The 11757-nt window shown below is 40.8% G+C and overlaps 1 protein-coding gene across 1 annotated transcript in view; it reads right to left on the bottom strand.

The window, feature by feature from the left end:
* Positions 1-6590: 6590 nt before the first annotated feature.
* Positions 6591-11757, bottom strand: part of LOC126733422 (uncharacterized) — a 28878-nt gene continuing 23711 nt past the window's right edge. Inside the window, exons 10-11 of the mRNA XM_050436732.1 lie at positions 10457-10717; positions 6591-7475 (exon numbers count right to left, since the gene is read on the bottom strand). Of these exons, the coding sequence (XP_050292689.1) occupies positions 7325-7475; positions 10457-10717 (412 nt within the window). The 3' untranslated portion in view covers positions 6591-7324. The remainder of the gene's footprint in view (positions 7476-10456; positions 10718-11757) is intronic.

The following is an 11757-nucleotide window of genomic DNA, read 5'->3' as shown; positions in this document are numbered from 1 at the left end:
CAAGTATTTGAACCTGGCGCGCGTGAGTGCTGAGCACTCCCCGACTACATGGTCAACGGTTTCATCCTCACAGAACCATCGGCATTCCGGGTTGTCCGCAATACCGATAGTATGGAGATGGCTTCTTAAGTGCCAGTGACCGGTTAAAAAACCTGTCACTAGCCGAATTTCGCCTCTTTTTAGGCGTAGTAGATTTTTGGTGAGACAGGCAGAGGGCCCACCTATGTGCGCTTTGGCCTGTCTCATACCAGGGGACGCAGTCCATCTTCGGTGGGTGACTTGTCCAGCAGACCCTTCATTGACGCGACCGCAACGCATTTGGCGATACCGGTTCCGGCCCCATCCGCACATTCGCGGATCCCAGTCTGGCAAGAGAGTCCGCTTCCTCATTACCTGCGTGGCCAGGTATCCAGACGAGCTGGATCCTGCATCCAACCTGTACCAGTTTTTCCAGGACTTTTATGCACTCTAGTACAAGCTTGGAGCTTACCTTTGCGGCCGTGATAGCCTTAATGGCAGCTCTGCTATCCGAGCATATTGATACGACTGTAGGCATGACGACTATACGAATGCAGGTCTGTTGGAATGCTGCCACTCCTCTCTGCCTGCAATGTGCGTCGCGAATCCCTCGCAGTCCACAGTCACTGGAGCCATGCAGTCACTGCCCATCAGAAGGAGAGGACATTCCTATATGGCCCGTGACCAAATTTTTGCGTGACCGGTCTCGCCAGCACGTAATTCGTCGAGGACGTATAGCCTGTACGCAGTCCTCATTGCCACGAATTGCACAACGAGATCCAGAGGCGGAAGGCTCAGCAGAGTCTCAAGCGCTCTAGTTGGCGCCGTCCGCATGGACCCGTTATGCTGAGACATGCAAGACGTTGGACTCTGTCCAGTTGAGCACGAATTTTCGCTTTCTCCGTACATGGCCACCAAACGTATGTGAGAAGAGGTCTCACAATGCGCGAGTAGATCCAGTGGAGGATCTTAGGAGACAGACCCCAGGCATTGCCGAAAGCCCGCCTGCAGGCCCATAGCGCGCAGGTGGCCTTCTTCATTCTGATGTTTGCATGATCGTGCCAGGAGAGTTTGGGATCCAACTTGATTTCCAGAAATCGAACTGTCCTGGTCTGCAGCTGCACGCCACCTAGAGATATAACAGGGGACGTGCCAAAGTTACGTCTCCTCGTGAATAGTAGGAGCTCTGCTTTTTTAGGGTTAATCCTGAGACCCCCCGAGAGGCACCATATGTCCACTATACCCAGGGCTCTCATCATATGGCCCCGCATTGAGATGGCGTCTTTCCCTGGGCAAAGGATTACCAGATCATCAGCGTAGGCCTGTGTGTATAGGCCAGCATTGTTTAAAAGATTTATCAGGCTGTCGACCACAAGGTAGGGAACAATACTCCTCCCTGCGGGCAGCCCCCAGCCGCCAACGTTTCGACAATCTCGTTGTTGAGCTGGGCAGATACATGACGTTTCGAGAGCATGGCCTCTATCCAGCTAACCAAACAGGGTTCTGAGCCGCGGCTCTCGAGTGCTTGGCAGATTAATGCAAAAGGGGTATTGTCGAACGCCCCTTCAATGTCTAGAAACGCACCCAGACAGGCATTGCCACTACCCAGAGCACCCTCCACCTTCCTAACGAGGTGGTGTAGGGGCAGGTCCGTGGATTTGCCCGCCTGATAGGCGTATTGGTGCACATGCAGTGGTTTGTTGACCAGGATGCTTTCCTTAAGGTATCGATCAATCAGCCTCTCCATCGCCTTCAGCATAAAGCTGGTAAGGCTGATAGGTCGGTACGATTTGGGATCTGTAAAATCGCTTTTTCCGGGTTTCGGAATGAAGACGACTTTCACTTGACGCCATAACTTTGGGACGTAGCCCTGAGCAAGGGACGACCTGAATAGTCTGACTATGTGTGGGGTTAGTACTTCTAACCCGTTTTGCAAAAGGCATGGATATAATCCATCCATGCCCGGATATTTGAAAGGGGGGAATGTCTTGATTGCCCATTTCACCCTCTCGTAGGCAATTATTCTTCTAGCAGTCTCGAACTCTAAGCGAATCGGAGCCCGAGAACAGCTAGGAGGATCGCGAGATGAGGTGGAGTCTGGGAAGTGAGTGCGTAGCATGACCTCCAGTGACTCCCGCTCATTGGTAGTAAAGCCGCCATCTGGAAGTGACAGCGACCCCAATTTAGTTCCAGGTTCCTTGGACAGTACTTTGCACAGTCGTGCTGCGGATGGTGTGTTTTCAACATCATCGCAGAACCGCCTCCAGCACTGTCTTTTGGAGTCCCTGAGTGTCTTTTTCTATTGCCTTTGAGCTGCGTGGAACGCATCCCAGTCAGTGGCAAGCTTAGTGCGGTCAGCCCTGCGAAGGAGCCGACGCGTAGTGTCACGGTGCTTTTCCGTGTTCCTGTTCCACCAGGCATTCTTGGCATTGGCGGGTCTCCGTCTGAGGGGACAGCTCCCTCGAATGCCGCGACTATCGCACGATTCAGATTGACAGTCCCGATCTCTGTGTCGGCCGGAAGTGTGTACCTTGCCGGCATGTCCGCAAGACCACCGACTAGTTCCTCTCGAAAGTTGTCCCAGTCAGTGCACCTTGGGTTTCTGTAGGCTGGGGTATCGCACCGAGCCTGCTTCTTTAATTCAAAAAGAATGTACCTGTGGTCCGACATTGTGACCTCAAGGGACACTCTCCATGACCTGAAAAGGTTCACAGTACTAGGTGAACAGATAGTAAGGTCAATAATTGATTGACCCCTATTGCAGTAGAAAGTTGGGACACTGACTCGTTCGGACACTGTTGAGTAGTTCTAGGCCATTTGAGCACAGGAAGTCAACCAGGGAGCGAGCGGCCCCTTGGGTTCTCATCTCCGCATCCCCAAAGGCCGTGATGTGAATTCGAATCGCAGCCCATAAGAAGCGGAAGACCCAAGTATTCACAGTATTTGACCACCGCAGGGAGGGCCGGGAGGGGGGGGAGTGATTCAATTTCGATGGGAAAGTAGGCAGAGCAGACTACCAGATCCTTTCCCGTGTCCATTGACAGTTTGATGGCTAGTAGGTCCCTTGTACAGAGACCTGAGCCTTTTGCACAGAACAGCGGTGGACGCTTTTCCATGCTGTAGATTCGCCTGCAGAAAGGCATGCTGTATGGTGTGGGGATAGGTGACTGCCAGCACGCTTAGTCCTTGGAGCTGGAAGGGCCATCGTCTACGGATAGCCCTGGCCCCTCGGAAGCTGCGGTGTCAGCAGTAGTGACCTTTTCTAAGTCGGCGGCCGAGGGCCCAGAGGCCACTGTGGAAGTAGCCACCCTGGTGTCATCAGCCGCTTTCTTGCTGTCGATAAGGGAGATAGAAGCCCTGGTGATGCTATAAAATAGCGAGCCCTGGCTCTCCCTTATTGGCCGATCCCTCATCCACCCCCACCACCAGCCTGAGGTTCTTAGCCTCTTCCTTGCGCTCCCACACTCTCCACTGGGAGCACGGGAGGCCAGGATTTTGAAGCTCCAGAAGCCTCAGGGTGTCCTTGTCAGACTTATGTCTAATATCCGGGATCCTTAAGATGGCCCGGCGTAAGCGAAGCGTGGAGGGATCCACTGTTGTCAGCGTGACCCCCTCCCAAGGGGAAAGACTTGGGAGTGCCCGACGGAGCCACTCCAGACTTTCCTGGTTCGCGGCCGTTAACAGAATGTGGTTCCTGATCAGCCGCGGTGGATGGAATTGCAGTGACTGTGCCTCACTGCCGGACGAAGTCCGCAGTATGGCCTCAGTCACCGAGTCCACGAATTGTAGCAGCTGTTCGCCAGTGAAACCGACTTCGGGCTGTCCCGTTCGGCACCCTGCCAGCTGCAGCTTGGCGCTGCCGACCGATCGCGCATAGCTGACTTGAGGCCGGAACTCAAGGACGGTCTCTTAGCCCTGCCAGCGCGCTCAGTAGGCGTAGACCCGGGTGTTCTGAGCCTTTTGGTGCCTGGTCCCTCCTTAGTGGAAGCCCCAGGCTTGCAAGCCTCTAAGGGAGTAGGTGCCAGGGCCGCCGCGGAAGCCGAGCCCAGGGAGCCCTTGGCCTCTTCTGCAGCCCTAGCCTTCCTTCTCCTTCTTTTTTGTCAGAACCGCAGAGGTTCTTTCTTTTCAGCTGTGCCCTTTTGAGAGCTCCAGCTAGATCGTCAATGTTGACGTCGGGGATTACCGGGTTCCCTGCAGAGACAGAGCCCTAGGGGTGGGAGAATGTGCGGGCCCATCAGAGGAAAGGCCCGCAACAGGAGCTGAAGGAAAGGTGGGCTGAAAGCTGATGTATCAGAGCCCGCCATAGTGGAGGGGAAACGAAGGGGAGAAAGAGTTTCTTTGGTTTTTTGATGGTCCATATTGGTTCCACGAGTATAAGTTAACAACTTATATCCGTACTTGTCCGTTACCTTACGAATTCGATTTTTGGTTTTGGAGATTGCAAACATGCTTGTCATATACGAAAAATGCAGAGGAAATGATGACGTGATCTCTTACGCTCCTGTTCGAGAGGGGAGCATTGATTGTGTTGACCAAGTTTTATAAGAAATTGAAAATGACTCGACTACTTACGTCGTCACGAGCAATCGAAAGGCGAACAGGGATACCCGAATGAGACCACTAGGCGATTTTAATATCACCTATATCGGGACTACGAGCCATGTCTACGGTTTTACTGCAGAATGTTTAAGAGGATCGGATAAGAGTACGTAGTATTTAGAACGGCTTCTTTATGAACCTGCAAAATTTAGAATTTTATGCGTTTGGAAATCCTTATCTCTATCCAAGAACGCGATTTTGATGAATTTCATTGAAATGCCAATATCTTGAAATAACTTGAAACGGTCCATTGTATGTTTTTCTGGACGCTTGGCAGTTGTTCTATCAGCCCTTTGAGTATTATCGACTTTCTAAAATATGATTATCTGGTTTGTAATATTGTTATGTTTACGGATCAGCAAAAATAAAAATTCTATTTAAACTAACCGACGTTTCACAAAATATATGATAAATATATCGTTCACCTTCAGGACGCTAAAATATAATAATAATAACTAAGACAACAAAAAAAGAGTTTGTACAATTTTAACTACATTAAAATGTAATTATAAATAAAATTGACTTATATAATTATAGTACAACCAACGCTATACACACATTTATAATATAGACGAAAAAAAACAGAAATTACAACAATGAGAAAAACAAATACTTACAATTTAAAATTTTGATATTTATAATATTATTAAAATATATACACACATCAAATAGGTCTAAGGAGCAAAAGTATTAAAAGACAATTAAATTAAAGTTTAGAAAATATTAGAAATAAAAACATCTGATTCATTTTCAAAACAATATTTTTCGAACAATAATTTACCAAAAAAAAAACAAAAAACATCGAAATATAGCGGGGGATTAATAATGTATGTCAATTTATAGAAGTAATAAAATAAATATCGAAAATTAGAAATAACAAACTTTAGAAAGAGTTAATAGAAAAGAAAAACTACTTGCTAGTGATGTATGACATCTATGTATGTATGATATCTATTTGGCATGCGATTAAAATGTCAACGTCGTTTTGCTCAATTTGTAGCCATTGCTCTTGCATAGAGTTTAGCAACTCTTTTTTTGTGTAGAACACTATTCACTTTGATTTGAAAACACGACTTTTCAACATATCTCAAACGTGCCTTAAAAGACAGTGAAGGCCATGGATATTGTGTCACCTGAATATTGTGCTGCTCCAAAAGTTTTTAGGGGTTTCTGCAACATGCGGACGTGATTAGTTAATACTAAATTGTCACCAAACTCTGCAACCCATGGATGAATAATTGAATCCAAAATTTGATCCCGATATTCGTTTGCTGTTAAACAGATTAGTCCAAAAACGTATCGAAACTTTACTTTAACTGTCAGATTGTTGAATGGTCTGCAGGCGAGACGCGGTTCGACCGCCGCCATATCCTTAACTTCTTGAATCAGAACCTAAACGAAACCTTGATTCATTTCACATCACCAGTCTCTTCAAATCTCTGGCACAACCTTCCTATAATGCTCTTGGTAGAGTTTAGAGGTTCGGCGACCTTGCGGATGTTCATGTGCCACCCTGTATCGCACGCACAATAAAAAAAATTCAAATGTAATAAGGTCTGTTCAAATAAATTTACAACAAATAATAAACACAATTTATCGACAAATTTTAGTGACTAAAAATAAAACGCCTCTTTCCTTGTCTCCTAGACATTAATAAAAAAGGATATTTTACACAAGTTAGATGGGTACATAACGCCCAGTATTACTTACTTAGCAGCGACCTTCCATTGTACTAGATTAGCTTTTATAAACTTATAAATATATGTAATTTTATTTTTCATTCCTTGTTATGCCTAACGTTATATCAGTCTGTTTTTTTAAACTTAAATATAATTTTTTGAAACGAGTATTTCACAACAAAGTATATAATTCACAGGAATAACATACGCATTTTTTTCTTCTGTCGAAGAAAACATTAAAAATACTAAGTTATCTTATGTACTTAGTGAATAAGTAAAATAAAAAATCCAACATAATATTTACTTGTCTTTTATTGATTTTTAAAGCTTAATTATATACAAAGCGGTTCTTATAGTTCTTATATGTATAAAGTACGTCAAGATTTTGGCTAAACCATGTGTTCTTTCGCGAAACCGCACAAATTTCGACCAACTAAACGTTCGATTACTTACAAACAAAACATAATACTGGAATCATTAGACTCATTACAAATCCATTAGTTCATCAAGAAGATGATTACTTCAGAACTTTTAGTTGAAACTGGTTGATATTCAAACCTTGAAATTTCGCCTAAAAGGGTTGAAATATTAACTTTCAAATTTCATTGAAAATATCAAAAATATACCGCGCGCAGTCTTTCTAGAAACAATATCACATTATTGAAAAAGGGGTCAATTATCAAAAACATCCTTAGAAGAAGCCCAACTTGCCCTTTTCTAATTTCTGCCCTATATATATTGTGGTGATGTACCTAATAATTAACTAACAATCAAACCTACATGCTAGTTTACCCTAATATTACATTAGTACTTTGACACTATAATTTTAACACGTTTGCATCCTAAAGAGAACAGTTTTTTGAGCTTATTTATGTGATAAATAAAAAAAATGGGTTTTTTAAACTACCCGGCTGCATCAAATGCAAACAAAAATACAAAGAATATAACTATCCAAGTTAATAAATTGTAAAATATATACAACGAAATAAATACGAAGAGATCCTCCAAGATAAAAAAAGGAAAAGGACTTAAAGACTAGCTTCGGCAGCCGGGGCCACGTGGCCATCACTGGGGTCTTTCGGATCCACGTTGCCGCTTATGGTGGTCACATGGTTGCCGATACTAAGGGCGGCTACTTTTGCCCTTTGGTAGGCGCTCAGTGTGTTTTGCCCTAAAAATCTGTGAAAAAAACAAAACATGTCATTCAAATCTTTTTAGATTTCAGAAAGGCTTTTGAAACTATGCATTCAAAACGATTAATGCTAAAATTGGGGAATGTAGGATATAAGGTGGTATTGTTCTTGAAGTGGTTAAAAAATATCCTAAGGCTATCCTATAGAGTATAGTGTGATACATAATTTTAAAGGGCATACAATCTACCACCCAGCGGTGTATAAAAAATGTGAGTTTATAGACCTATAAATAGTAAGAGTGTAAAAAGGTGTTTAAAAAATAAACAATTTAATTAGTTCACAAAAATGCTTTTATAAAGTGCTTAAAATGTGCTTCGTTATTCGCAAGATATTAATAAAGTTTGTTTTGAAATTCCTCACTCACCAAATTCAACATTGGCAAGTGTTTTGTTGTAATTCTACAACGGATAAAAACTGTAAAATCTAAAACTGAACACAATTTAAAATAAGTTAATCCGCGGCAACGTCGCTTTTCTACCATGCCGCTACCAGTTTTTTGATGTTCTATAAATAACCGCCACCAGCGCGGCGTCTTTGTGCCAGTCGCTCGTTACCTCTCAGCGAGTCGCCTTTGAGCCGTCTCGCGGTATCGTCTCCGTTCAGTTGTAAGATGAAAGACACGCTCGCAGCAATTCAAAATTGAACTTTGTTGTTTTCTCTTGAACTAATTTAACTTTACAACAAAAAACCGCTGCAGAAATTGAAGGCGGTTGAGTGAAGCAGTAATCGGCCCCCATGGTGGAGCAGTTCTTCTTAAATCCTTAAATTTGTAAGTAAGGTCTCTCCTTACATAGGAGAGCGCTACAAGTGATTGGGGCAGTAAAAATCCTCCCCACATGTTTGTTCGCTAATATCTCTATATTCGCGACTAATTCGATCATTTAAATCTTTACTATTTTCAGGTGGAGTTTTATAAACTTTACTTTTTACATACCCTCCAAAGGAAAAAATCTAGTGGTATTATATCTGGCGACCGTGCGGGCCATTCAATTGCACCACGCCACATCCCTGGAAACTGTTCATAGTGTTCATTAAGCCACTCTTGAACTGTCAAAGCTTAGTGATGGGAAGCTCCATCTTTCACCATTTCATCAACACAAAAGTATTTGGAATCGATGAACTGTTTATCATACACTTTTACTGGTAAATAGTTTCAACTTGCATCAATGTTTTTGATAAAGTAAGATGGAAAATTGTTTGTCATTTAAAATAATGTGTGACACTATGAGGCAACAGCTAATAATTTGCCCTACCAAGTTTTTTCTTCTTTTATTACCACACATTTTTGCTTACTATTCGCTGATACGTCAACCGATGTTGTTTTTTTTCGGCCTGGTTGGATAGGAGATTGTATTCCCTTTAAAATGATGTATCACACTTAGGGTAGGTATTTGAAATACAAAAGTTTATTTTTATTCTCATTATTCCCAGACATTTTTGGTCCCTATTCGCTGGTACGTCAATCAATTTAATTTTCTTGGTACCTATTAAATAGACATTTTAATGCTGCTTACAATGATGTGTTACACAACGGAGGTTCCAATTTGACATATCAAAGTGATGTTAGCTGGAGGTGACTGACAGACCTTTGTCAAATATAAAATTAAATTTCCTGTATTTCTAAATTGGCGTATTTTTTTTTAAGAAGTTAAGAATGGTTCGTTTTGAAATGAAAGCACTATAGAGTCTATTACTTTTCCGGTATACATAGTATAGACGGTGATTGACAACCGATGGTACTTCATTATAATTTTTTTTTTAAATTAAGTTTATTATAAAACATAATGGTAATACTATAACTTAAGAGTCACTGTTATTTATTAAACCATTTTGAGATTTTCATCAAGTAATTTAAAAACAAAGTTCAAAATTACTTAATGTGTTATATTAAATTAAAGGTATTTCAATTGTGTATTAGAAAAGACAGTTAAAATACTGTCCTAAAAGTGTGCCATTAAAAAAAAAAGACTTCGCCATTTTAGTTAATGAAAAATTTTAATGTAATTTTCGACGACTCTGTATAATACTGATTAAATCAGGCAATGGAAAGAAAGATGGTCTTTTAAAGTATTTAAAATTTGAGCTTTTTAGGAACTTAAATAACTGAGAAATAAACAATTAGTTATCCCTTGGTTTCAAAAAAAAACACGCAAAATGATTTTTTCCTACTACCGTGCGTAAAGTGCTCACTTTACACACTTCCCAGGATGTGTAAAGTTTCACTTTTTTACGCACTAGTACGACGTTTTTTTTACCGTAAAGTCGTTTAAGTGCATAAAGTAATTTGATATTTTTAATTTTTTTTATGTTTTCTTCGGAAGTAGAAAAAATGTTGTATGTTACACGTAAGTAAAATGCCCTTTTTTTGTTTAAGGGAATTGTCGCATGAGCCTTAGGCAAATGTCAAGTTTCCCATTCATAAAAAAAGGATCATTTTACACACTTGTTACATAAATAACTATTTTTCTCGAAAACCGCTAGAGGTAGATGTACGGAAGTATGATTTAAAAAAAACTCAAAACCAAACAGGGAATCAAAATATCTAAAAATATATAGGGTGGTATATTTAAAAAGTCAAAGGTGTTGCCATTTTTCTATATAAACGCAACGCTGAAGTAATGAAAATATTTTAGAGCGATAGAGCATTGTCTATTACCATAGCTACCAAATTTTCAGAAAAATGCTACGTTCCGTTTTCCATATACAGCTAACGTACCATTGACCATCAATCACCCTGTATAATATATAATTAATAATATTTTTGCTTAATTGTTTTTTTTTTATTTATGTTATATATTGCATATATTATCTGCTTTTTTAAAATTTTTAATCTAATATATTTGATTTGATATTTAGTTAACCAAGAAATATTTTTCCATTGTCTTAGATGTATTGGATAGGGTCTACCAGTGAAAAGAAGGCTGTTCTCCATTCATTCAAGTTGATAAGATCTCTTTTTTCACTTACCTAATGCACACATAAATAATGATCAAAGCGACACTAGCCGCCACCATCCTAATGTATGAATTGTCGTACAATTGGATCAGTATCCAGGCGCACGCCACCGTCACACACATAAAAGTGACGATCATCGCGGTGCTTCCCCAGTGTTTCGGGGTGAAGCCCTTGTCCCACTTCAGTTCGCTGTTTTCGCAAATCTCGTACTCGCAATTGCACACCTTGCAACGAAGGGGCTCGTTAGAGGCGGAGCTGCTTTCCATCAACCATCTAGAAATTATTAAAGAAAAATATTATGAGGGCGTTGCAAACTTAAACCGTTTTTACGAATTTCGATTACAGGGGTATCTGTCTATATTTTTTTTTGTAATTTAATTAGTCATAAACTATATTAATACCTAATAATTTATCTTTATTTTGTTATAATAATTTACACACCATTTAGTCTACTTGATTTCCAAGAAAGATTGCGTGGTATAACACATGTGTTTTTTAATACATTATTCATATTTTACTCGACCTACATATGTTACATTTCATTACCCTTTTACTCCCATGCTCCTTTCCTAAACCTTATATCTTGCATCCTACTTCACCTTATGGACTCTGGATTATCTATAATTATTATTAACTTATGGACTCTCCTTATCGGACCCGGGCCAAGAGGAGTGAGCTATAAACCGGTGAGCAGTACCGATTGAACCAGTAGTGCAGAATCTATCAAGCACTAAGTAAATTTTGTAAAATAAATACGCCTAAATACGATACGTCACGTGTATAGCCCCCGATACAACAGAGTTAATTGAGATGTTTCCTTTGCTTCACATCCTGTGAATCTAGTCACTAATACTACTAAGGGAGTGGAGTACTTTCTCCTCATGTACTTTACATTTTTTCTTTAATTATTTCATTAATTGCATTTTGTTCCGTTATTCTACATAATTTCATGGTACGTAATCGCTAAGAGTGCGTCTTTCATCCAGGAATAGTCCCTTCATTTCACTATGTTGGAGCAGCGTCCCTATTTACTACAGTCTGGCCTTAGTAACTATTTTTTAATTTTTTTTTTCTAAATTTAATTAATGAATTCAGTTATAATCTAACCAGGTCCGAAACGAGTTATCCTTACGTATCGTTATGAACTATGAGTTATCGCGCCGGTACGTATGATCATCGGTCAAAAAATTTACTTGGTATTTGTTTGTGCTATGTTTTTGCTTATTGTGTTATTAAGATTTTTCTTTTTGTAGAGCGGTTTTATTGACTGTCATTTTAATGTTTGCTGTTCTGATATTGATGGACAAAAGTAA

This window comes from Anthonomus grandis, chromosome 2 (genome assembly GCF_022605725.1).
Source record: "Anthonomus grandis grandis chromosome 2, icAntGran1.3, whole genome shotgun sequence".
Lineage (NCBI taxonomy): Eukaryota > Metazoa > Arthropoda > Insecta > Coleoptera > Curculionidae > Anthonomus > Anthonomus grandis.
The sequence above is the reverse complement of the archived record's forward strand: the minus strand, read 5'-3'. Positions and strand labels throughout refer to the sequence as shown.